The 23,799-nt window shown below is 41.7% G+C and overlaps 1 protein-coding gene across 2 annotated transcripts in view; it reads left to right on the forward strand.

Moving 5' to 3' along the window:
• Positions 1–23,799, forward strand: part of epha8 (eph receptor A8) — a 567,400-nt gene that overhangs the window by 443,487 nt on the left and 100,114 nt on the right. For both annotated transcript variants that reach the window (XM_073031661.1, XM_073031662.1), the window contains exons 10-13: positions 3,128–3,253; positions 3,843–4,028; positions 12,330–12,391; positions 14,717–14,926. In XM_073031661.1, the coding sequence (XP_072887762.1) occupies positions 3,128–3,253; positions 3,843–4,028; positions 12,330–12,391; positions 14,717–14,926 (584 nt within the window). The remainder of the gene's footprint in view (positions 1–3,127; positions 3,254–3,842; positions 4,029–12,329; positions 12,392–14,716; positions 14,927–23,799) is intronic.

The raw sequence follows: 23,799 nt of genomic DNA on the forward strand, positions 1-23,799 counted from the left end.
TTTTAAATCTATGTGAAAACTGAAGAAATATTCAGTTCAATAAATCATTCAATTTAAACAGAAATATGACATATATTTAGCAATATAAGTAAAGAAAGTGCCAAATTTAAGTTCTGATTCTAATGCTTGGTTTTCTTTTAATCAGCTTATAGGATAATGGCATCCTTGATAAGTTCAGCATTTTCTGACCCTCTGAGGAGATGGCAATGAGTGAACTCTTGAACCATTGCATTCCTTCTAATGAAGATCATAAGACCATAAGGCATAGTAGTGGAATTAGGCCATTCAGCCCATTGAATCTGCTCCACCATTCCATCATGGCTGATCCCGGATCCCATTCAACCCCATACACCTGCCTTCTCACTATATCTTTTGATTCCCTGACCGATCAGGAAATGATCAACTTCTGCTTTAAGAATACGCACAGACTTGGCCTCCACTGCAGTCTGTGGCAGAGCATTCCACAGATGCACTACTCTCTGGCTAAAGCAATTCCTCCTTACCTCTGTTCAAAAATGGCACCCCTCAATTTTGAGGCTGTGCCCACTACTTCTGGATACCCCCAACATAGGAAACATCCTCTCCACATCCAACTGTCTGGTCCTTTCAATGTTCAGTACATTTCAATGAGATCCCCATATATTCTTCTAAATTCCAGTGAGTACAGGCCCAAAGCTGCCAAACATTGATATGTCAACCCTTTCATTGCTGGAATAGTTCTCATATACCTCCTCTGTACTCTCTCCAATGACAACAGTTTTGGGGACCAAAACTGTTGACATTACTGCAAGTGTGGCCTGACTAGTGTCTTATAAACGCTCAGCATTATCTCCTTAGTTTTATATTCTATCCCCCTCAAAAATAAATGTCAAGTTTGCATTTGCCACCTTTACCACAGACTCAACCTGTAAATTAACCTTCTGGGATTCTTGCATGAGGATTTCCAAGTCTCTCTGCACCTCGGATGTTTGAACCTTCTTCCTATTTAGATTTTAGTCCGCACTGATGTTCCTTTTATTAAAATGCATTATCATACATTTCCCAACACTGTATTCCATACACCACTTTTTGCTCATTCTTCCAATTTGTCAAAATCATGTTGCAATCACATTTCTTCCTTGGCACTACATACCCCTCCACTTATCTTCATATCCTCCACAAATTTTGCCATTAAGCCATTAATTCCATTATTCAAATCATTGACAAACAATGTGAAAAGTATCAGTCCCAATACTGACCCTGAGGAACACCACTAGTCACTGGCAGCCAGCCAGAAAAAGTCCCTATAATTCCCACTCACTGCCTCCTGCCTGTCAGCCATTCCGCTATCCATGCCAGTATCTTTCCTGTAACGTCACAGGATTTTATCTTGTTAAGCAGCCTCATGTGTGGCACCTGATCAAATGCTTTCTGAAAATCCAAGTAAATGACATCCATTGCCTCTCCTTTATCCATCCTGCTTGCTACTAAATCAAAGAACTCTAATAGATTTGTCAGGCAAGATTTTCCTTTACCATGCTGACCTTGACTTATTTTATCGTTAGTCTCAAAGTACCCCAAAACTTCATCCTTAATAATAGACTCCAGCACTTTCCCAACCACTGACATTAGGCTAACTGGCCTTTAAATTTCCTTTCTTTTGCCTTCCTCCCTTCTTGAAAAGTGGAGTGACCTTTACAATCTTCCAGTCTTCCAGTACCGTGCCAGAATCAGTGATTCTTGAAAGATCTTGCCCATTTCATCTGTTATCTCTTCAGCAAGCTCTCACAGGACTCTGGGATGTAGTCCATCTGGTCCAGGTGACTTATCCACCTTAGGACCTTTGAGCTTGCCATGGACTTCTTCCTTTGTAATTTAATTGACACTCACTCCTGCTCCCTGACACTCATGGATCTCAGGCACACAGATAGTGTCTTACACAGTGAAAACAGATGCAATAGCCATTAAGTGCACCTGCCATTTCTTTGTCCCCCATTATTACCTCACCAGCATCATTGTCCAATATCATGGTCCAATATCAACTCTTATTTCCCTTTTTACTCTTTATATAACCAAAAAATTTGAGTAACCTGCTTTAAATTATTGGCTAGTTTGCACTTATATTTCATCTTTTACCTTCTTATAGCTTTTTTAGTTGCCTTTTTTTGGTTTTTAAAAGCTTCCCAGTCATCCAACTGCCCACTCACTTTTACTACATTACGTGCCCTTTCCTTGGCTTTTATGCAATCCTTAACTTCCCTTGTCAGCCATGGTTACCTACCCTCGCCATTTGAGAACTTCATTCTCTGTGGGACTTATCTATCCTGCGCCTTGTGAACTATTCCCAGAAACTTCAGCCATCTCTGCTCTGCCGTCATCCTCACCAGTATCCTCTTCCAATCCACCTGGGCAAGCTCCTCTCTCATGTCTCTGTAATTCCCTTTATTCCATTGCAATACTGATGCATGTGAGTTATGCTTCTCCCTCTCAAATTGCAGTATGAATTCAGTCACATTATGATCACTGCCTCCTAATGTTTCCTTTACATTAAGCTCCCTAATAAGGTCTGTGTTAATATACAACACCCAATCTAAGATAATTTTTCCCTGAGTAGGCTCAAGCACAAGCTGCTGTAAAAAGCCATCTCGTATGCATTCAACAAATTCCCTCTCTTTCAATCCGACACCAATCTGATTTTCCCAATTTCCTTGCAAATTGAATGCCCCCATTACAATTGTGTCATTACCCTTATTACGTGCCTTTTCTAGCTCCCTTTGCAATCTCAACCCCACATCCTGGCTACTATTTGGAGGCCTATATATGATTCCCATCATGGCTTTTTTTAACTCCACCCACAAAGATTCTACATTCTCTGACCCTATGTCACCTCTTTCTAAAGATGTAATTCCATCTGAAGGTACTGGTATAGTGCTGTGGCTTACCTGAATTAATCCCACTCCAAAAATACTCAATAAAGCTAATTATATGCAGGACAAGGTAGGACTGTTTGGCACTCCAACGTACGGAGCATTCATTTTCTTCACCCAGGTTCTGGAACCCTGATACTCGGGCCAAGCATGACTAATTCATATCTTGCCATAATGTTTGAAATAGTGTCACAGAAACTGTTGTGCTGTTGCTTTAACAGTCAGATTCCCAGACCCAAAGATTTACGTTGACCCTCACACCTACGAAGACCCAGGTCTCGCTGTCCGAGAATTTGCCCGAGAAATAGAGGCATCACGAATAAAAATTGAGAAAGTTATTGGTTCAGGTGAGAAATTCATTTGCTTCTCTTTCCCTTTTAGCAATGTAAATAATTATTGCAGATGCTTCCGTGATTATTTATTCTTGGGTCATTAGAGGGCATTATTTATACCCTTTACTCAGCTGTTTGGAGGATAACTGTGATGGGAGACCGAGATGAGGATAATTAGGAGTCAAGTGCCGGGACTAGAAGTGAGACACAACTGAAATGAAGACAGGATTCTAAATGAGATGCTAGACGAGAATCCAAAATTGAGCTGAATGATTGAGTACCAAACTTCAGTTCAGGTACTCTTTAAATATTAAATCTTGATGCCAAAACATGGCTGCCAATTAATGGGGTGGCCTGAATCTTTAAAGGGGCTGCACCCCCTATCCATATTCCTGAAAGTTAGAGCATCTAAACCTCCGAAGCTGGTATGGTTGAGTGCATGTTGTTACGAGAATAAGATGTTATGTTCCTATCCAATATTCATTTCCATGAAACTGAATATTAAGCCAATGTTGTTGACTTAGCACCAACACCCAAAGCAAATGCTCTCTGTTGGAATCCATTAGATTTGGACTGTCGCTTTCAACACTTATCTGTTATACAGGTGAATTTGGTGAAGTATGCTACGGTCGTCTGAAATTGCCAGCAAAACGAGAGATCCCTGTTGCTTTAAAAACTCTCAAAGTAGGATATACAGAAAAACAGCGGCGGGACTTCCTGAGTGAGGCCAGTATCATGGGCCAATTTGACCATCCCAACATCATCCGACTGGAAGGAGTTGTCACTCGAAGTGAGTACTGAAATGGCTGTAGTTTCAAAGATAGTTATTACTCATTTCAACAATAGCTGTACTTTACTGTAATACCTGTCTTGTTGGAAATCAATTCACTGGCAGAGAGTTTCCTAGAATTGCTCCCATTCCACACCAAAGCTGCAGTGAAGTTATAGAATACCTCTGGAGAAACTCTGAGTGATTTCACTTAATAGATAAATACTCAGAAATATTGATATTACTTTGATCATTCATGGGACTTTGATTGTTCAGGAACTGATGATGGAACAGTGAATGATTATAACATCAAGTAATCTAGGTGAGAACAAATTTAAAACTCATAAGTACCAAGCACCATGGCTTGGAAATTGGTTCAAGCACTGTGGTATGTTCTTGTGTGCTACATACCTAATTTCCCTGAAAGGGAACACTTGAATGAAAGTTAGGGGCTTCATACATGTGGTGTGGAGAATACTAGGTGTGCAATAGCAGCCAATTCATTGTTCAGTGGTCTACCTGAGATTTTTCATTTGGTGTGAACTGTTCACTTGTGGGAGTCCCAAATGCTGGAGAGGTTGGCTTCTAAGGACTCCCTGCACAGGTCCAATCTCAGAACTAGAAACATAAACCAATACATCCTCCTTAAGTGATATATTTACTTGCTTCTCTTCACTCCCTAGCTTCAGGTGCACACCCTAACAGCCAACAATATCATTGCCCTCACTAAATCTCGACTCCACACACTGGTCACAAGATCCAGCTCAAACCAGCAACTACACCGACTGCTGACAGAGTCCGGTCTTGATGTCAGCTGCTGCCGGTGTGATGTTTACATGTTCTCCCTCCAGTTTCCTCCCTCATCTCAAAGACATGCTGCTTAGTCAGTCAATTGACCTCTGTGAATTGCTGCTAGTGTGTCGATGATTGTAGGCAAGTGATAAGATGGAGGAGTGGTAAAATGGTTTCAGTCTAATATCAGTGTAAATGGGTGTTTGATAGTCAGCACAGATTTACTAGCCTAAGAGCCTGTTTCTTTGTTGTAGAACTCAAGGCTGATCAAAGATCCCTTCCTCAGCATCCACATCAGCCTCAAGGCCTAAATGATGATTACAGCCCATCTCAGCAGCAAGCCACAACAGCTGACCCTCATCACAATCCCTCTACTCACTCATCTGGACTTCCCCTCTCCAGCTGCATCCCACCAAGCCTTTTGAGTTTTGTTTGTACACTTCTCAGTGGTAGAAAGCTTTGCTGGGGAAGGGTAATACACAAGGCCCGTGTGCCACTGAATGTCATCATGCTGCGCCCATGGACAAACTGAGAGCCCACCGCATCGGCACTGCCTAACACACCTTGGCAAGTACAGGCGCCAATGCCCAGCACACCATCTCCCATTACAGTCACTGACCCAAGAATGGTGGGGGAGGTGGGGCGGGGTATTGATGAGATGAGACTTGTCATACAGTGGACTCATATGATCCATTATGCAGATTCAATGGAAAGTTGAGAAAGGAATGATATACTGTAAATTATGGGAAAAAGGTGGGAGGAGGCCCAAGCTGGTTGCTTCTTTCAATGACCCAGCAGAGACCTCTGAACGTTCTCCTTTCAGGTGTATCCAAGACCTGAACAGGCTTGATTTGACCAATGACTATTGATCATAAGGTTCTCGACACTGGGAAATGTTTGTGTAAGAGAATTTAGTATTGGATCCTTATACTCTCTTGTCCCTCTCCAGGCATAGTGGACCAGCAAGTCTTCACAGGAGCCACCAATGCTCCTGACATAACCGGCGGTCAGACCTGTCCTTCTAAATGTTTCTGGCATTCAGAAACTGTTTCAATCTAACAATGGAGAATTTCTTAAAATTACTAAAATCCAAGAGACAGAAACTGAATTAAAATGCAAAAGAAGTTTTAAGCAATTAAAATCATTTAACTAAACTTAGTTAATCGAGAAAGTAATCCCCAAAGACCTAAAGTGGAACAATGCACTCTTCATCTTTTGCCTCACACATGAAGTTGCAGAGCCATTCCTGCTGGGTCCCATTTGCAGACTTCCCACCAGCACCGCAGGTTGGCCCTCTTTGGGTCTCCATGGGCAGTTCCAACACAGTCTAGTGAAAAGGAATCATAATGTCCTAGAATTGTGTGAGAATCCTTACCTTGATGCCACAAGCAATTGCCCACATTCTCCTACCAAATTCCTGGCATTCCCACACAGACTTCAGTCCAATACTTCACCTTGTGGGAAAAAAATAAAAAACTGCAGGTGTAAAAATATAAAATAAAATCAAAGAATACTGAAAACACTCAGCAGGTAAGGAGCATTTGTGGATAAAGGAACAGTGTCAACATCTATGGTTAGAGTATCTTTATCAATTCTGATAAAGAGTTTCCAGCTGGAAACATGAGCCGTTTCATTTTGTGCAGTTGCTGCCTGATCTGTGGAGATTTCCCAGTATGTTTTGTTTCAATAATTTTGTCTCCTTGACTGCACTGTATCTGCCAACGATGCATGTTAGAATTAGGGCAAGGATTCTTAGGGAGGGGGTGCTTAAAATGAGAGGCCATAAGATTTAAGATGCAGATATTTAAAAGGTACATCAGTAGCAGCTTCTTCATGCAAACTGGTGTATATTTGGAATGAGCTGCCAGAAATGGTGGTTGAGGTGGCCACCTGAAGAGCTATCTAGATAAGTACATGGATCAGAGAGGTTTCAGAGGGCCGTGGGCCAAACATGGTTAGATGGGATGAACTTGCTAGCATGTTGAGTTGGGCCAGAGGGCCTATTTCCTAATTGCCTGCTGTGTGACTGTAACTGATTGTAATTTATTTACTTATTCAAATACAGTGTGGAATAGGCCCTTCCGACCCTTTGAACGACGCCTCCCCGCAATCCCCCAATTTAATCCCAGCCTAATCACAGGACAGTTTACAATGGCCAATTAACCTACCAACCGGCGTGTCTTTGGACTGTGGGTGGAAACTGGAGCATCTGGAGGAAACCCATGCGTTGGTGGGGAGAACATACACATTCCTTGCAAGCAGCGGTGGGAACTGAAGCCAGGTTACTGGCAGTGTAAAGTGTTGTGCTAACCACAGTGACACCATGCCACCCTATGTAATAGTGGAAATAAGAAACCCAGCATGCTTAAAATGAGCTTGCAGTTGTCACCTAAAATCAAAAAGCTTAACTGCCTATGATGAACTTCAGCTATTTACCCTTACCATGCAACCTGCTCTATTACCTCCTTTCTAAATACCTTTCAGAAACAGCAGATCATCATTCACACTCACCGTTTCTTTTTGTAATTAAACATTGAAAACTATTTGTCCCTGAGCCATTTCAGTCTAATTTATCCAGCGTGTGATTCAGTCTGCCTGCAGTCACACTTCAAGGAGTTAAAAATGCTCAAATGAGTTTTCCCATTCCCAACAAATTCTTAGAATTATTGGAGTCCCAGAGACCTGGAGTTATCCGGCAGGGAAACAGGCCCTTTGCCCCATCTTGTACTTGTCAAACGAGTCACCTAACTGATCGAGCCAAATCCTATTTTCCTGTCTTTTGCCAAAATCCCTCTATCCAGGTTTACCTGTATGTCTAAACATTGCAGTTTTACCTGCCTCAATCACTTTGACAACACACGTCACCCCCGTGTGAAAAAGTTACCCCTTAGTTCCCATTGAAATCTTCCCTCTTTCAATATGCCGTCGGGTATTGGACTCTCACGCCCTGGGGAAAACACTTCAGCTATTCACCTTATCTTTGCCTCTCGTGATTTTATAGACCTCTATGGGGCCAATTCTCAGACCCTACACTCCAGGGAAAATTACCCCAGCCCATCCACCCAAAACCTTCAGTCCCAGTAACAGCCTCATAAATACAAGGGGTTCTGCAGAACTCATCAGTCCAGCAGAAGGGAATAAACCGTCAACATTTCAGGCAACAGCCTTCATCAGTTCCTGTTGCCTGATTTGCTGAGTTCCTCCAGCGTTTTGTATATAGCCTTAACACTGATTTGCTCTGGAATAAAGATTTGCTCTAAATCTGTCCTTTCCTCTTAAAACATCAAGGTGGTTCTCAGTACAATGTGTCCAGACCTGAGGCAGGACCCTTTCTCCCAATGTCTGACCCAATTGCTGGTTAAGATTTAGGACTTGACCTAGTCTATAGTCCTTCATCCTTCATGTTGAAAACAGTCATACACTTAATTGTAAATAAATTGGCATCACTTAATTCCATAAAATAACATTTGTATCGATTCCACACAAAATCAGTCATTAATGAAATGCAATTGATATGCTTTCAATAGCTGTGATTGCATCACTCATTCATTTAACGGGTACCATTTCCTCAATTTAAGTCCCAAAATGGTGCTGGAGAGACTTGGCCACATTTAGTTGGCAACAAACAAAATGACTAACTATTTGATTAAAAATACTTTTTCTGGAGTACGATTATTGCGAACCGAAGCCTGTAATTTGGGTCTGGGAGCTGTGCTTTTCACCGTCCGTACTGCACAACCCGGCGTTTTTGCGGTATCCGGAGTGCAGGGACGGCCATGGTGGCCACTGCTAGATGGATGTAGGGCTGGACTGAAGCTTCAGGCTGGATTGAAGTGACAGGTTCAGGCCCCGAGAGCAAAAAAGTGAACTGATGCTTAGCCGATTTAAGCACTGAGCCAGATTAAAAGATTAAAGCGTTAAGGCCGAGGACAGAGAACGAACACAGCTGACATGTTCCTGTACCAGCTTCACTTGCTTCAGCGCTGGGCTGACTTTTGGACTCCTGGACTGACTGCATCACCGAACTGATTCCGTCTGTGGACTCTCTTTCGGCAACTCTTCGGTTCATTTGTTTACTCTTTTTATTGTTTGCGTAACTTGTCCTTTTCTTGCATATTGGATGTTTGACCGTCTTTCTGCTGTGGGTTTACTTGTGGATTCTGTTGTGTATCTTTGTTTTGTGGCTGCCTGCAAGAAAATGAATCTCAAGCTGGAATGGAGTATATATACTTTCAGCTTTTAATAAGACCTAATCAAACTTTGTTGTGCAACAAGTATGTCTATGCTGCTCAAAGCTAAAGGGTCTGACTTGAATGCATAATGGGTCAATTAGTCAAAGCACAAATGAAATACTCATCATTGGATGGCCTCCTTTTACTTAAACAGCTTAGTCAGTCTGGAGATTGCAAACTTGTTCACTTCTTGTGAATGAAATGCAGTGTGTTGTTCCCATGAAATTAATGAATGGATGGCAAGGCTATCGATCTAAGTCTGCACATCAATGTCATTGTATCTTTGGTTACTGAGTTTGGAGCTCCACTTAGTAAAGCACATGCCATGCTGTGACCAGCCTGGTTTTAATTGTATACATTTTGAACCTAATAGTGAATAGAAGGTAACTTCGGATTGATGTAAGGTGATATAGAAAATCCCTCTTCTTTGCTCTTTCTTATATGATTGTATTCACCCGCTGTATCCATCCCACTCTCAACTAACACTGGACAACCTATCCTGCAACTAATTCTGACCTGACTCACTGCCCTCTAAAGGACAGCAACCCCAGCCTCAGTGCCAATCCTTCCTCAGATAACATCGTGGCCCACCAGTCCCTCCATTCTCCCTACCTAATCCTGTTTCTTTTCCACTCTATTTGTCCCAAAAATGGCATGCATGTACACACACACACACACACACACACACACACACACACACACACACACACACACACACACACACACACACACACACACACACACACACACACACACACACACACACACACACACACACACACACACACACACACACACACACACACACACTATGTGGGCTATGAAGCATTACTAAAGGCATTAAGTTATGTGGTCCCTGATGCTGATCTCAACATAAAACAGGAGGTATTGGATTCCTGGTGCTTAACTGATCTGCATATCTGTTTGAAATTTAACACCTACTGGAGAAAAATGTCTGACTTCAGGTTTAATCTTCCTCTGATTTTCCATCTGACTTCAGGAACTGTTAACCTGTTGCCAGCCAGCATTTTGCGGAATTGTTTTTCCATCACTTTAGTTAATTGCTTCTCAGCTCAGGAGGAATGATCCACCCTTTAAGGCTTATGATGTTGTAATAACTTTACAGCAAAGTTCAGCATTCCTCTGGAATCTCTTCATGTTCTTTTTATTAAATGGTCACAGTGTTGGCTTAGGTGGCAACATCATCATTTATTGAATGGATATTATTAGCCCTTCTTGTTCAACTGCTGTGTTTGATGTGCTGAAGGAACAGTCACAGCAAGCCTGGCAAGAAATGCGAGGACACATAAACAGACCCACAGAACCTGGTCCTTCTTTGAAACTAACTGCCCCCACTTACATCTGCTTAAGCATCACGAGAAAAAAATTAGACTATGATAAATGTGTCAATGTTTACCTCACTGCCCATAGTCCATCTTTTCATTTTCCATTGTCGCCTCTTCATTTTTAAATTCAGTTCCACAACTTTCCTCCATTTCTCTGTGCTTCCCAAACTTGCAATCATTTTTATGAACCTCGATTTTCCTTTGCATCTCCAGGATCTGAGACGGTATGCTGCACAATATTTGCACACTTTGCTAAATATTTCTTTTGCAGGGTTACTCTTCTCCCTTGCAAATTGGATTTTAAATACCAGAGCGGATAACTTAACTCAACTTCACTTGGCCCAACACTGAACTATTCACATAACCAAAGGACTCTGTACCTCATGTTCTTGATATTTATTGCTTATTTATTTATCATTATTGGCTTTAGTGGTTTGGTCATTTGTCCATCCTGTTGGGTGTGGTCTTTCACCGATTCTATTGTTTTTCTTGGATTTACTGTGTATGCCTGCAAGAAAACACATCTCAGGTATGGTGACAATTTGGCATATATGTACTTGGATAAAAAATTTATTTTGAACAGTTTAAGTCTCTGTCCCTTGGGGAAAGGGGCCAGTCATCTCCCTCTCAGGTCTAGCAGTTCACAACTATATTAACATTATGTTCTCTGGTTCACCTCCTCAAACCCTAGCGAAATAGTTCAAGGTCACCCAACAGTATAAACCAGCCTCTTTAATTGTTGAACATCTGAAAAGCAGAAGTGCATACATCAGGTTGCTTCTTATCGACTACAGCTCACCGTTCAATACCATCATCCCCTCAAAACTAACCAATAAGCTTCAAGACCTTAGCCTCAATGCTTCCTTTTGCAATTGGATCCTCGATTTCTTCACTTGAAGACCCAAGTCAGTTTGGATTAGCAACAATATCTCCTCCACAATCTCCCTCAGCACAAGTGCACCACAAGGCTGTGCTTAGCCCCCTGTTGTTCTCACTTTATTCTTACGACTGTGGGGCCAAGCACAGCTCCAAAGCCATATTTAAGTTTGCTGATGACACCACTATTGTTGGCCAAATCTAAGGTGATGATGATTCAGCATATCAGTTGAAAATCTGGCTGAGTGGTGCCACAACAGCTATCTCTCACTCAGTGTCAGCAAGACCAAGAAGCTGATTATTGACTTCACATGGAGGAAATGGGAGGTCCATGAACCTGTTCACTTCGATAATAAAGTTACTTTTAACTTTAATCCAGCTGTTGTTCTAGGGAAATGTTGATGAATGTTTTTCAAGTTTAAGAAGTCTTCATCTGTTCCTTTTCTGATATCCAGAATCAACTCTGATCATTGAAATCCCTGCTATGCATTTGGTGGAACACATATGTCAATTATATTCCATATCTTGTTCAAGACCTTAACACATGCTGTTTAACACTTTGATTGAATGGAATACATTGCAGTTCTGCTCACTAACATCCCAGATTGTATGTTAAATTCTCCTTAATCTTTCCCACTGACTTAGTTATATCCAAGTAGTGTTGCCCAGCAGCTGTTCCTAACACAGGAGCCCCCCCTAGTTACAAAGGTTATGGAAAGTTCTGAAACTGTGTGATGCGTCTGCATGACCCAAATTTTGCAGCAGAAAACCAGTGGGATTCAACATTGCCTAATTGATAGCAACAGGATCTCAGGTTCAGGGCATCTGATTTGTAAAAGGATTTACAACCCAGTCATCCAGATACTCAGGATACTCAGACACAACCTCAGACTTTTATCTGGTGACAGGAGAAGAAGCCAAAAGGAGAAGGAAGAAGTGGTTTCTAAGTATTTATGGAATCCTCTGCTTTCATTTTCTCCTTCCGTTTTACCCTGACTGATGTATCACCACTGCAGAATAAGTCTGTCCAGGATAGTGCAATACCATGCTTGACTCCCTGACTCTCTTATTTGCAGGTAAACCAGTGATGATAGTTACAGACTACATGGAGAATGGGTCACTGGATTCATTTTTGAGGGTAAGCTGATTGTAGGATTAATATTTTTCATTTTAGACAATATAGCTTCTAAACACCTGTTTGCTTCATTTGCTCTGCTGAATATCTGAGATGGGCAGCTTCAGAGATGACTGCTTTTTGGAACTAAATTAAAAGTAAAGAGAGTATTTCAAATGAGTAAAAAATCAATTTTCTGACTGATTCAATTATTTTACAGATTTCTCTCCTCATTATAAATAAGTTTACTTCTTCAGTGAGTTTATTTAATGGAGCACTCAAGTGAAGTAGCCCTATATTTCATAACAGTCACGCTTAAATCTTTTGTTCTAAATTAGGTTTTACAAACACTGCCATTTATAATGTGACTGTAGATCAGAAGTTATGCACATAGTTCAAAATGTGTCTCAAATTTTATTTTAAAACTAAATTTAACTATACCGGCAAAGGATCAAACCCTGGAAATAATACCAAATAGCATTACATTTCTGTCCACTCACACTCAAAGTCAAATGAAAATGTCAGTGGAAGGAAAAGTGAAATCTAGACATCCCGCAGAAATGTTATATTCAGTGGTAATAAGAAAATGTTATTAAATTATGATTTATATATTTTGCTGTGCTTTCAGCCAACACCTCATAAATACACAATATTGAAATTGCAATGGTATTTTCGTTTCATTCATGCAGAATTTAATTACAAGAAAATGTACTTTGTGTGACTGATTACTGTGCGTTTATTCCCACTTTGCTATGCATTGTTTCCTTTGTGAAATACTGTGCCTGTACATCTGCCACCAGTGAACGGGACAGGATAGTCATGGCCATTACACCCAGCCGGGCATCCAGGGGAAGCTGACAGGCTTCAAAAGAGCCAGGCATTATTTCCGCTACAGTCCTGTGAATAGACCAGAACTAGTTGGATCTGAATGGGAGACACAAAAGTCAGCAGATGCTGGAATCCGGATCCACATTAAGACATTGGAAGAACCCAGTGGGTCATACAGCATCTGTGGAGGGAAGTATTCTGGACCATGGATCTGAGCTGGATCACCTGTATCAAAGCTCATTTTCTTGGATCTGTGAGCATTGTTAACAGGGAAACAGATAAAAGAGCTTAACACCCCACCAGTGTCCTTCAACCTTTCTTCAAAAACCTTCCCAGCCATTCTATAGTGTCATGAGCGGTGTGAGCCTGTAACTGTCCTGTGTCATTGTCATCCTCCTGGCAAAAATCAGTGAGTAGAGTTGCTGCCTTACAGTGCCAGAGACCCACGTTCAGTTCCGATCCTAACTTCCATCTACGTGGAGTTTCAATGTTTTCCATGTGTCCGGGTGCTCCTGTTTACCCCCACGTCCCAAAGGCATGCATTACTTGTCCTCTGTAAATTGCCACTTGCAGGTAGATAAATGGTGGAGTCTGGCACTGCCGATGGCAAAATGGTGAAATAAGGAAAATTCATTCCATTGTCTCAGGAAGGGCCAAGTACTATTTAAGTCTGTTTAAGGTTTCTGCCTCAACCATCCTCTTAGACAGTGAACTCTAGAAACACCACCTTTGCGTGGAAAAATATCTTTCTTCCTTTTCCCTCTTGTTTTTCAATTATTTTGAATCTCTGCCCTCTGACTTTCGCAATCACGTCTTTCCTGTCGGTGAGTAGGAACTCGGTACTCAAACTGTGGCCTAACCACGACTGTATAGAATGCAGTTATATAACCTTACCTAGTAATAGAAAGCATCGATAATACATTTTAATCATCTGTTAACCGGTCCTAATATTTGTAAGGATCTGTAAATATACCCTCCTAGGTCCCTTTATTCAATCTAACCTCTTAATATTTTGTTTATTGTATATTCCTTTGAGCACTTCTCATATTCTTTGGATTAAATGGAATTTAATCCATAATTTAAACATTTATTTCTTGAATTAAATTCAATTTCCATATATACTTCACATGTCTATTAAGTTCTCTCAGGCCACCAAGCCCCAGCTTTGTGAAGTGGGAAGAAATGCAGGGTCCCAGGAGAAACTGTCGTAATCACAGGGTGGGTATGTAGTATTCACACAGACTGAACTGGAGGTCAGGACTGAACCTGGGTTCTGGAGCTAGGAGGCAGTGGCTCTACTGTAACCTGGAGATTGTCCATCGTCCTGTTGACAAAGACCATCGGTGACAGGGTGAATCAATAACTTGTACCTCTGCATATTGTAACAACTTGAGAGAAATACTTTCCCGGGCCAGGTTTAACGTTTTCCATTTGAAATACTTAATAACATTTCTCTTCCATTTATGAAGGCGAACTTTGGAGTTCGGAAGAGAGTGACTGATACTATCTCTGTTCCTGTAGAAACATGATGGACAATTTACAGTGATCCAGCTGGTCGGAATGCTGCGTGGCATTGCTGCGGGAATGAAATACCTGTCTGACTTGGGATACATCCACAGGGACCTTGCGGCTAGAAACATCCTGGTGAACAGCAACTTGGTGTGTAAAGTGTCGGACTTTGGCCTGTCCCGAATTTTAGAAGATGATCCAGATGCAGCCTACACCACCACGGTACGGTTTGGAATTTTAATCAGTCATAAGTTGGCAGGGATAATGCTGTTTACAACTACTGTGACAGAACAAATGAGACAGCAGTGCAGTGGCATGGACAGAGTGGATACAGTCTTTGTGAGAAGGGAATGGACAGAGCGGATACAGTCTTTGTGAGAAGGGAATGGACAGAATGGATATAGTCTTTGTGAGAAGGGCATGGACAGAATGGATATAGTCTTTGTGAGAAGGGCATGGACAGAGTGGATACAGTCTTTGTGAGAAGGGAATGGACAGAGTGGATACAGTCTTTGTGAGAAGGGAATGGACAGAATGGATACAGTCTTTGTGAGAAGGGAATGGACAGAATGGATACAGTCTTTGTGAGAAGGGAACGGACAGGGTGGATACAGTCTTTGTGAGAAGGGAATGGACAGAATGGATACAGTCTTTGTGAGAAGGGAATGGACAGAATGGATATAGTTTTTGTGAGAAGGGAATGGACAGAATGGATACAGTCTTTGTGAGAAGGGAATGGACAGAATGGATACAGTCTTTGTGAGAAGGGAATGGACAGAATGGATATAGTCTTTGTGAGAAGGGAATGGACAGAATGGATATAGTCTTTGTGAGTAGGGTAGAATGTGGGAATGGAGAGAATAGTTATAGTCCTTCTAGAAGTATACAGTGGTTAAGAACACGAGAGGAAAGGATATGTCCTGGAGGTAAGGTAGAGGGGTCAGGAGTATGGTTACAACTGTACTAGTTTTGTGTTGGTTTATTATTGTTCCATGTTCAGAGATACAGTGAAAAGCTTGTTTCGCTCATTGTTCATATAGATCAAACCATTACACAATGCTTTGAAGCAGAACAAGGTAAAATGCAGAGTGTAAGTGTAAAAGCTATGAAGTACGTTCCATGCATGTAAAACAATAAAATGCAAAATCATAACAAGTGAGGTTGTGAGGTCAAGAGTTCAATCAATGAGATCTGTTCAAGAATCTGATTAGAGCAAGACAGAAGCTGCCCTTGAGCCTGGTGCTTTCAGGCTTTTGTGTCTTTTGCTTGGCAGGAGAGGGGGAGAAAAGGGAATGTCCAGGGTGGGTGGGGTTTTTGATTTTTCTGGCTGCTTTACTGAGGCACTGAGAGGTATAGACAGAGTCCATGGAGGAATCTGGTTTCTCACGATCACGTGCAGAGCTGTTGTGGCACCCAAGCCATGATACCTGCAGATAGAACTTTTTCTATGGTGCATTGATATAAATTGGTGAGGGTCGACTGGAGGACAGAGAGGATTTCAGGGAATGGGGATGGTGGAAGTGTACAGGGGACCTAGTATGAGGAAGGGTTCAGAGTCAATGAATTAGGGATGGGTGCAGAGGGCCGGGTAGGGTAGAGCAGAGTGAATACAGTACATGGGACAGGACGCAGAGAAAGAATGCATGAGTCGGGGGATAGGTTGGAGCTGGTTAAAAGATAAGCAAAACACTGTGAAACAGTGTACGGTGCAGTACTGTTCCAGATTCAATGAATGAGCCCACGCTTGATCAGGTGATAGTTACTTTGCCCCACTACACTGCCAAGTCAAGTCAAGTTACTTTTTATTGTCATTTTGACCATAACTGCTGGTACAGTACACAGTAAAAACAAGACAGTGTTTTTCAGGACCATGGTGTTACATGACACAGTACAAAAACTAGACTGAACTATGTAAAAAGCAACACAGAAAAAAACCACACTAGACTACAGACCTACCCAGGGCTGCATAAAGTGCACAAAACAGTGCAGGAATTACAATAAATAATAAACAAGACAATAGGGCCCACCACCCACTTGAGATTGTGTTGAGGATATGTTGGCTGTTAAGATTCTGAATTGAATAAACTGGAACAACTTTATCCCATGCCACTGATCAGGTTCAGAAAATTCACTTCCCTTCCATCATCAATATCTCTGAGCCTGCGTTAGGTGTACCTGCAGATGTTAACTCAGTCGGAGCCACAGACTCACTGCTAATTTACCTTCTGCTCTGGGCCATGTCCTGAGGATAATCTCCCGTGGTGGCCAGCTCCCTGGTACAGTAAAAAAATGGTTTCAGTTGTAAATGGCCAGCTTCTGCTTTTCCCCTCCTTACTAGCTGTCAAAACTATCAAAGAAATTGATTGCCCCAACCATTAAAGATGAGAAACACTAACAAAAATGCGTCATGGATATAAATTTAAATAAATGAACACTTATTTTATATCCACTTCAGCAAACTCTGTTTAATCCTGTTTATCTTCCATCCTGCAACCACTCACTTTACAATGAAACAATTAGATTGACGGGACCAGATTCTCCTGCAAGTTTCTCAGACCAGGGGATGAGACACCCACGAGGTTCGAGCTCCCTCCCTGAGATACGATGTTGTTGACCGCAAAGCAGCTGGAAGTTTGGCACTTGCTTCTTAATTTGGGAGTCCCAAACCACTGCAGTTGCATGGGTAAATGTTGGTCATCTAAAGGCAAACTGTTGATATTCAGTTCAATGATGCAAGCTGAGGAGTTTCAGTGGGGCTAATGGAGGAGTTGGCCTTGATTGAGATATTGTGCTAAGCTGCCCTGCTACTCTTCAGTTGGCCTGTGTGTGATTGACAGTCCCTTATTTTCATTGCTTGTTGGCTTTGTGACATTCCTCAGGGCTGTGTTCAGTGTCAACCTAAATCTTGACCTCAGGACTGCAGGGTGATCTGCAGCAAACAGGACACTGAGCTAAGGTTGACATTTATATTGGATATTCCAAAATCTGCTGTAATTATTCAGTTACTGCAATAACATCCTGACTTTTCAGCCATCAATCCAGGGACCTGAGACTGAACCCAGCATGCCAGCCGAGAAATTTAAATTCCTGTAACTAAACAGAGCAGGAGTTAAGTAAAAGTGACTGTGTAGCTGAAGTTGTGAAAATTCACTGATGCCCCACAAGAGGTATTCTATAATTCTACCCAATTAGGGTTGAAATGTGACTCCAAACACAACTCTGGATTTAAAAGAGACTCCAAATGCTGGAATCTGGGGCAACACAAAATATGCTGCAGGATTCATTGGGTCAGCCAGCATCTGTAGAGGGTAACAACAGTTGATGTTTAATATCTGACTCTTTGGTCATCTTTCACAGGCCATTTCAGTTCAGGCAGTTAGAATTGGACAACAAATCCAGACATTGCTAATGATACACACATTCTGTCAAGGAATAGATGCCAGGAAATATACTCTAACATTGGAAACTAACCTCTAATTCCCATCTAACATTGTTACTTGTTGATACCTTTTTTACCCTTGTCTTATACTACATACTTTGGCCTTGGGTAGCTGAAGCTATCCTTTTGCCACACTTTCCGTTAACACCACTTTCCATTAGCTGCTGGTAATTCTTGCTCCCTGTGTTCCATTCTCCACGTCTCTTTCCATGTTTCTGATATCCTTCATCTCAGAAAAACAAGGACTCCCAAGTCGCAAGCACACAAAATGCTGGAGAACCTCAGCAAGTCAGCAAAACAGTCAACATTTCAGGCCGAGATCCTTCATCAGTTTAGTTTAGGGGAATGGGCAAAGAAGTAGCAAATGAAATACAATGTTGGAAAGTGTATGATCATGAATTTTGGTGGAAGAAATAAATGGGCAAACTATTATTAAGATGGGGAGAGAATTCTTTGTTTCTAGATACAGCTACATGAGAGATTTAGGGTTGCTTCTGCTGGAACATAACCTTGTGCAAGATACCCTAAAGGTTAACCTCCAGGTTGAGTTGGTGGTGAAGAAGGCGAATGCAATGTTGGCATTCATTTCTAAAGGTATGGAAAATAAGAGCAGGGATGTGATGTTAAGGCTCGATAAGGCACTTGTGAGACCACACTTGGAGTATTGTATGCAGTTTTGGGCTCCGTATTTTAGAAAGGATATACTGACATTGGAGAGCGTTCAGAGAAGATTCACAAAAATGATTCCAGGAATGAAAGGGTTACCGTATGAGGAATGTCTGGTAGCTCTTGGGCTGTATTCCCTGGAGTTCAGGAGAATGAGGGGGGGGATCTCATAGAAACATTCCAAATGTTAAAAGGCCTGAACAGATTAGATATGGCAAAGTTATTTCCCATGGTAGGGGAGTCTAGGACAAGAAGGAATGACTTCAGGATTGAAGGACGTCCATTTAGAACTGAGATGCGGAGAAATTACTTTAATCAGAGGGTAGTAAATCTATGGAAATTATTGCCACGAGTGGCTGTGGAGGCCAAGACATTGAGTGTATTTAAGGCAGAGATAGATAGCTTCTTGATTAGCCAGGGCATCGAAGAGTATGGGGAGAAGACAGGGGAGTGCGGATGACTGGAAAAATTGGATCAGCCCATGATTGAATGGCAGAGCCAACTCGATGGGTCGGATGGCCTGCTTCTGCAACTGTATCTTATGGTCTTATGGTGTTAATAAGAAGATGGGGCGGGCATTGGGAAAGGGGTACAATGAACCCTTCCCAATATGTGTTCCCTCAGGAAATTGACTTTCACAGAAAGTAGGCAATTTTCTTGAACCCTGTATGAAGTACTTCTGTTGTGTAACTGAGTGGCTGCTCCAGAACTAAGCCAGCAAATACTGGTGTAGTTCAGAGTCGTAAATCAGAGTGACTGGGAGAAGGTAAGGTGACATGCACCCAGCAACCAGCTGTGCTTTCCTCGTGGTGCAGAGGTGGGGTGTGCAGATGCTATCAAGGATTTTGCAAACTGTATCTAGGAAAAAGTGCACACTGTGTCCACAATAACAATTAGTGAGTTCCTGCAAAATGAGTTCTATTCTGAACCACAGTGTCATTTGACAGATAGTATATCGATGAAGAGACACAGACTAGGATAGCATGAATCAAGACATACGGCTGGATAACATTTAGGGTCATAGAGCTAGAAGCAGCTCCTTCAGCCCATCAGATCAATTCTGTCCAGCAAGTAGTAACTAATATCAATCCCATTTACTTGCACTTCGTCCAGATCCTTCAATGCCTTGGCAATTCAAATGTTGCTCTACAGACGTAAGAGCAGTTTTCCTATATCTCTTCAGGCAGTATGTTCCAGATTCCACTCACCCTCTGGAGAAAAATGTTCTTCCTCAGATCCCCTTTAAACATCCTCCCCCTTACCCTACCCATGCCCTCTAATTCAGAGATATTTCTGCTCTAGGGTAAAGTTTGCTTTTACCTACCCTACCTATGACCACCATTGACAGGTCCTATCAGCCTTTTCTGCTTCCCAGAAAATGAATCCACCTAACCAGTTGTTCCTGTATTTCTGAAAGGTGCGGGCTCCTGTTCTTTCCCCCCACGCTTTCCCCCATTGATCAACATTGTTGCTGTGACACGACAAATTAGTGCAAGAGACAAGGAAAGCAAACGCACTTCAACATAATTGAAAATATAGAGACAAATTACAATGTTAATAGCTTTCCTTTTTGCCATTGTTCATCCGGAAGTCCATTCCTGCTGCAATTAAATTGCAAACTTTTGTGGCATTATTCAACAGCAGTACGGAAAGACAATGACAAAGTAATCCCAATTTTGGAAACATGAAAACTGTAGCAATTCGAGCCATAAAGTTTACTGAAACAGTACAATATTACGGAGCTGGTCCTGGTAGCAGATTGCAGGATTACAGAGGAGTTTGAGTTTTGGAGATGAATTAATGTTTTGCACTTTGAGTAAGTGTTCAGTGTTTTCACAGCAGTAAAGTAAAAAAAGTAAACATTTTCTCATATTTCTCACAACAGAGAAGAAGGCCATTTAGCCCCAAAACACTATGTTAGTTCCTAGAGCATTCCCATCAGTCTATGTATTCTTTATCAACTGTCTATCAAACTCCCCCCAATTATCATGTCATACACCTACAGGGTGACTTAAAGGAAATGATCAATTTACTAACCAACATGAGGAAGGAACTGCAACACTCAGAAGATCTTAGTTGTGCTCATTTTGTGCCCTTCGACATCTGCAAATGCTTTAAGCAAACCCTAGGTAACAATCCCTGTTTAATACATTGTCAACAAATTCACTAACTGGGCCTCAATGTTGAATAACATACGAGGATGGAATAAGGAGTTTCCTGGTCCCTGATCATTGGAAGGGGATAATTTGGTGTTTGGTGACCCAGTTTGAGCTGATAAATGCTCCTGTTTTCTGATATGAGATTGCAATGTCCATCTAGCCCATAAAAGTTGCTGAAACATGATTACCAATGTATGCACAATTCCCTGTGGCTTTGACAAGCACTCAAGCACTGGATCATGCTGTTTTCTCATTGCTTAATTTTAAATAGATGCTTGATAGTTTACAAAGAAGAGTACCTGTAAATGTGCTACCTCATTATCTGTGTTCTCCAGTTATGATTGAATTTGAAATTCAATACATTTTCTCCAGTCACAATTCAAGTATTGAAAATAGGGATCTTACTAGTGACAGAATGAGTTTCAGGCAAGTTATACTTCAGCAGAGGCAACCGCTTCTCGCACCATTTCTGCCACTCGTTCTGGCATCACAGGGCAACAAAAGTAATGGACCAGAACATTGCTACGTCATCAACAAATAGCCTGAATCAGAATCCGGTTTAATATCGCTGGCATAGGTCATGGGCATCATCTGTGGAAGGAAAGGTCTTTTCAATGTTTGGGTGTGAAGCATCAGCCATTCCCTTTTCTCCACAGATTGGCTCAACCTGTTGAGTTCCTCCAGCAGGTTGTTTGAGGCTCCTGATTCCATTCTCTTATGTGTCGTCACCTGGAAACTGAGATTGACACACAACACAAATAGTATTCCCATTTAGAAGCATGGGCTTTTACTGAGTAATTCTAATTGGTTATTGGAGACCTCAGAAGAATTAATCTGTCCCTCCTGGCCACACCCTTACTCAGAGTATGTTTAATTCATAGGTTTCAGACTCAACTCTTAGCCCAGGTTTTGTGTTTGTAATCCAGTGCAGTGCAACATGACAGGAGACCCACAGTATCAGGGGTGCGGTTCACATGTGAGAATTTAACCAGTGTCCTGTCTGTTCCTTTAAGCTGGATGTAAAAGATGTGATTCTTTTTTTAAAAAAAGGTGCAGGGAGTCTCAGTAATAATAATCATTCAATCAGTATCAAAAAATAACTAAATGATCATTAACTAATTCATTTTCTCTCTGTGGGGTCATTCCATATGTAAATTAGCTGCTCAATCCATACATTATATCAATCTTTGTACTTCATGAATCTGATTGGTGACAAACTTCTTTAGGCCATTCTGAAAAAGGCTTTAAAAAAGCAGGTTCATTCTTCACTGCTGTGTATTGTATTCCCTGGAGCACTCCATTTAGTTTATGGATGGCTGGCTGGCAGGAATGGATTTGTTTTCCATACTTGGCAAAGTCCTGGGATTTACTGAGAGTATCAGGTGTCATTCCAAAACATATCCATTACTTTTACAAAGGGGCTCATTACATGATATTAGTAAGAATCAGAACAAAACCCACATTTTGGCCACTTCCCAGATAACTGAGCACCACACTGGACCGAATGGGCTTTAAAACCTGTGAGAATCGCTGCTTCTCTGCGTAATGCTCTTTGACATCGCACAGAGATTCTCTGATGGGCTTCCCTAAGCTTCAAGGGTTCCAGTCTGAGCATAGAACAGCCCAGCATAGTGAGGGCTCTTCAACCCATGATGTTGTGCTGAATTTTAAGCTATTCCAAGATCATTCTGACCATTCACTCCTACACAGCCCATAGCCCTCCATTTTTCTTTCATACATAGATCTGTGCCTACCTAAGAATCTCTTAAGTGTTACTGATGTTTCAGCTTCTGCTACCACCCCTGGCACTGCATTCCTGGTACTTAACTCACTCTGTGTAAAATCAGCCTCTGACATCACCCCTAAACTATCCTTCAATCATCTTTAAAGGACGACATCTTGTATTGGCCATTGCTGCCCTGGGAGAAAGGTGCATTTCTGCTATTTCCTGTCTCCTTCCACTGATATCTTTTTCAGCAAGGTTCACAGTTCCCTCATCCAGTCACCGCTCACGGCCAAAACCCCTCACTCCTGGCAGCACAATCCCTATGAAACTGACCTGGGTCTTCTCAGAACCTGTCCTCCTTCCTGAGCCATGTTGTTCTGAAATGTGTTTAAAGCAAGACTGTGGATGATACAAAGATGGGTTGGGGGGCAGGTAGAGTTGAGGAAGAAAGGTGTCTGCAGATGATTTAGACAGATTAAGAGAATGGGCAAAGAAGTGGCAAATGGAATATAATTTAGGGAAGTGCAATTTGGTAGAAGGAATTAAGGCATAAACAGTTTTCTAAATGGAGAAAAAGTCAGAAATCCAAAGAGACTTGTGAGTCCTCTTGCAGGATTCCCTAAAGGTTAGTTTGCAGATTGAGTCAGTGGTGAGGAAGGCAAATGCAATCTTAGCATTCATTTTGAGAGGACGAGAATACAAAGGCAAGAATGCAATGTTAAGGCCTTATAAAGCATTGCTCAGATCACATTTGGAGTACTGTGAGCAGTTTTTGTTGCCTCCATACCTAAGAATGGATGTGCTGATGTTGGAAAGGATCCAGAGGAAGTTCATGAGAATGATCATGGGAATGAAAAGATTAGCATATGAGAAGTGTTTGATGGCTCTGGGTCCGTACTTGATGGTGTTTAGAAGAATGGTGCTGAGGGGGGGGATCTCATTGAAACCTATTGAATATCGATAAGGCTAGATACAGTGGATATGGGAGAGTCTAGGACCAGAAGACGCAGCCTCATAATAGAAGGATGTGCATTTAGAACAAAGATGAGGAATTTCTTTAGCCAGAGGATAGTGAGTCTGTGGAATTCTTTGCCAGAGATGGCAG

This window comes from Hemitrygon akajei, chromosome 29 (genome assembly GCF_048418815.1).
Source record: "Hemitrygon akajei chromosome 29, sHemAka1.3, whole genome shotgun sequence".
In the NCBI taxonomy this organism is placed as follows: domain Eukaryota; kingdom Metazoa; phylum Chordata; class Chondrichthyes; order Myliobatiformes; family Dasyatidae; genus Hemitrygon; species Hemitrygon akajei.